This window comes from Alosa sapidissima, chromosome 20 (assembly GCF_018492685.1).
Source record: "Alosa sapidissima isolate fAloSap1 chromosome 20, fAloSap1.pri, whole genome shotgun sequence".
Taxonomy (NCBI): Eukaryota; Metazoa; Chordata; class Actinopteri; order Clupeiformes; family Clupeidae; genus Alosa; species Alosa sapidissima.
Window position 1 is genome coordinate 7,210,414 of NC_055976.1, and position 3,669 is coordinate 7,214,082.

The 3,669-nt window shown below is 39.1% G+C and overlaps 1 protein-coding gene across 1 annotated transcript; it reads left to right on the top strand.

The window, feature by feature from the left end:
* The first annotated feature begins 230 nt into the window (after window positions 1-230).
* LOC121694776 (hatching enzyme 1.2-like) lies at window positions 231-2,388 on the top strand. The gene is made up of 8 exons (XM_042075115.1): window positions 231-406; window positions 495-576; window positions 679-819; window positions 914-1,031; window positions 1,446-1,624; window positions 1,765-1,846; window positions 1,984-2,108; window positions 2,223-2,388. Coding segments are annotated over exons 1-8 (798 nt in total). The 5' UTR covers window positions 231-337; the 3' UTR covers window positions 2,225-2,388.
* Window positions 2,389-3,669: the final 1,281 nt, after the last annotated feature.

Below are 3,669 nucleotides of genomic sequence, written 5' to 3' on the forward strand. Positions count from 1 at the left end.
AAATATTGCCCCGACAGATGATAAGGCTGGTAGAGGTAGTTCCAAACACTTGCCCAGTTTTGTCAATAGCCATGCCAGGACCACATGCCAGCTACCAAGCCAAACATCCTTAAGCACTCTGCATAACATGTTGTCTTAGTCCAGTTGTTGAATTTGTGGGAGCAGTGGTGGTGTCCTCCCATAAGAGCTTCCATTAGACACCTGACCCTGACAGCAGGCTTAAATCCCCCTGCAGACACACCTGTGGAGGGCTGTATAAAAGCTCAGGTGAGATGGGTCTCAAACACTGAGCTCCAGTGAAGTAGCCGTCCACAGCATCTCCACACACTGAAGCAACATGGACCTCAGAGCCTCCATCTCCCTTCTGGTGCTGCTGCTTGGCCTGTCCAAGGCTCTGCCTCTCATGGTAAGAATACCTGTGATATTCAAAACTCCACTTCTAAAGGCTATCTGTGGGATTCTCCTGTTTCATTTAAACCATTTTTTGTCTGTAGGCTGATGGTGATGAGAATCACATTTTCCTAGAGGAGCGTGACAGTGTGGATTTGACCACACAGATTTTAGCTACCAACAATGGTTTGTTTCTCATTGTTTAAACAAATTGACAGTTAAGTTGAAGGTATGCACAAACTCACAGAGTCTCTATGAATAACTTTCAAATGATATTTAATCTTTCAGCTTCCAGTGAATTTCTAATTGAGGGAGATCTTGTGGTGCCAAAAACCAGAAATGCTATGACTTGCTGGAACAATAACTGCCTATGGAAGAAGTCTGCTAATGGAAAAGTTGAGGTGCCTTACATAGTGAGCCCTGATTTCTGTAAGTGAACTTATTTGTAGTATTCTGTAATATGCTGTACATATATTTTAAAGCACATCCATTATGCATTTATAACCATTATTTGTATTTTCAGCTTCCTATGATGTGATGACAATTCAAAATGCCTTGGCTACCTTCAGCAGTAAAACCTGTGTGCAGTTTGTTCCTCGCTCAACCCAGGGTGACTACCTCAGCATTGAGAATAGGGATGGGTGAGTTCATTTAGCACTGTGCTGAAAATGCTTTTCCTTCTATGGTCGATTCTATGGCCACACCTACCTGCCTGGAAAAGGTCCCTTTGTCTTTTATACTACAACCCCATACTATCACACTGGTATCACTTTTTAACTTTTATCACCTTTTTGTTGTTAAACAATATCAACAAAGACAAGAAATGCTGATTATTGTGTGAAAAGTCATCTAAAATACATGTACATAATGTTAGCTAAAACATTCTGATTGCAAAGAATATTTTTGTGTACACAAACAAAATCAAACTTAGCTTATGCAATCAATTGTGATGTGATGAGGACCATGGTCTTTTTTATCATAATTAATTCATATAATAATAATGAATGGAGCCATATTGTAAATGTTTCTATCATTCTTCCTCCCATCTTTCTCAGGTGCTTCTCTGACCTTGGCAGGACAGGAGGCAAACAGGTGGTCTCTCTCTACAGGTCCGGTTGTGTTTACAGCGGCATCATTCAGCATGAATTTCTTCACGCTCTGGGCTTCCAACATGAGCAGAACAGGAGTGACAGAGACCAGTATGTGATAATCAACTGGGAAAATATTGACTCACGTAAGCTGCATTTCCTTCTTCACATGAATGTACTGCAGTCTTGAGTTCATTTTATGTTTGGACATGTTGACAAGAACATGTTGACAAAACTGATTGAAAAATGATGAATAGCTTTAAAAACCAGCACGATATTTTGGCAGAAATGGTTTACAACTTTCAGAAACAATCCACCAACAACCTGAACACTCCATATGACTACTCTTCTGTGATGCATTATGGGAGGTAAGAAAATGGCACCCAGTTAAAAAGAATTATTTGTCAAGAGCTGTGTTATCTTATGTGTTACTAAATTTAAAGAAAAATTGAAAAATATTGCTCCTCAAATGTTTAAAATCACTGACCGTCATGTTCTTTTATAGCACTGCTTTCTCAACCAATGGAAGGGCGACAATCACACCAATTCCAAACCCAAATGTGCAAATTGGACAGAGACAGGGAATGTCCACCACTGACATCCTGAGGATCAATAAACTGTATGGATGCTGTGAGTATGACCTCCTGTATAATATGGAGTGTTAGTAACTTTGGGATTGCTGAAATGATGGGTTGCTTGCTGCAGTAGAATTCAATTCTGACCATTCCTTCTTCTTTCTAACAGAAAAAGCTCAAACTGATGCTGTCCCAGTCTGGAACCACCACATGATGTAACAGCTGAGATTGGAGAGCACAAGTTCTTACATGATGGTTGTTAATTGTGAACATTATTCCTCTCATGTTGATATCACTGGAAAATAAAATGACTGAAAAGAACTTAAAAGAACTCATTCTGCTGTTGTCCTGCTGCTTTCTTGTATCATGGCAAAAGAACTGAAGTTTAGCATCACAATCACAAAAAAAGTTTTAATCACAAAACATATATTGTTAGATGATGACGGATATGTTTTGTTGGTATTATTCCTCTCATATTAATATTCAATTAGTAAAATAACAGGAAAAACTCTGCTTTTGTTCTGCTACTTTCATGCACCATACAATTATAATATCTATAACATAACATACCATAACATAACATAACATAACATAAAACAAACACACAACAATTCTATTTCCATAATTATTCCCAGTATCTTATCAGAATCCTTTTAGAAATCATCAGCTATACAACAGTTTACATAGAAAACTATAATTTAAAATGCTTATCCCTCTATGGAATGATTTTTATTTTTTTGCAGAAAAAATATTTTGCCCGACATTTAGAGAGCTTGGGGGTCAATATTGACATACGTACGGCCACAGCAATGAAGAGGAGTAATCAATGAATTTGTCGATATTTGTTGGTAGAGAACACATCATGAGTGTGGAGGGGGCTGGGTCTGAGATGCCAGGTATCACTGTTGAACCTTTTCTTGAGGTGTTGTGGGCCTACAGTAATTCAATGAAACACCCATAAAGGAAAGTGCCTGCTTGATAACCCCACTGAAATGTTCTTGAAGGCTGTTGGTGATGTTTTTATGTTTTTTGCCCACAAGGTTAATTTGTTTGAATTTAACATCTCTTATGTATATTTGACCAAACAACAGTGTGGAACATCCTCCTCATCTATGTTATCAGCCTCTTCATAACCACAGACACAAGCTCAGTGTCAGGGCAATCCTATAAATGACAATAAAATATTTAAATATAGCTGCAAGCAGCAATGCAGGGGCTTAGCAGCAAGCACTCACAGCAAGTTTGATTGCAATTAGATAAAGAATGGCTGAGAAATAAGCTCATTTACTTTGTTACACTGCCCCTAGAGGCCAAATTACACCAATGTCCTTGTGCGTCCTCACAATCAGCTACCATGTCCCTGGACTTCATAAACCAACGAGTTGCTAAGACGGGAGCTCACTTTCTTTATTACAGCACCCCTAGAGGCCAAATGAGACCACTTTCCTTGCATGTCCTCACAATCAGCTACTTTGTCCCTGTCCCAAGTTTGGACTTCATACATCAAAGCGCTGCTGAGATACAAGCTCACTTCCTGTATTGCAGTGCCCCCTATAGAGGCCAAATGATGCCAATTTCCTAGTGTGTCATCACAATCAGTTAACAAGTCCCCTTGC

Excerpts from the sequence above, each read along its gene's own strand:
- LOC121694776 (XM_042075115.1), top strand. The coding sequence starts at position 338 with ATGGACCTCAGAGCCTCCATCTCCCTTCTGGTGCTGCTGCTTGGCCTG. Across the intron at positions 407-494 it reads CCAAGGCTCTGCCTCTCATG|GCTGATGGTGATGAGAATCA; the intron begins GTAAGAATACCT and ends TTTTGTCTGTAG. Across the intron at positions 820-913 it reads CATAGTGAGCCCTGATTTCT|CTTCCTATGATGTGATGACA; the intron begins GTAAGTGAACTT and ends TTGTATTTTCAG.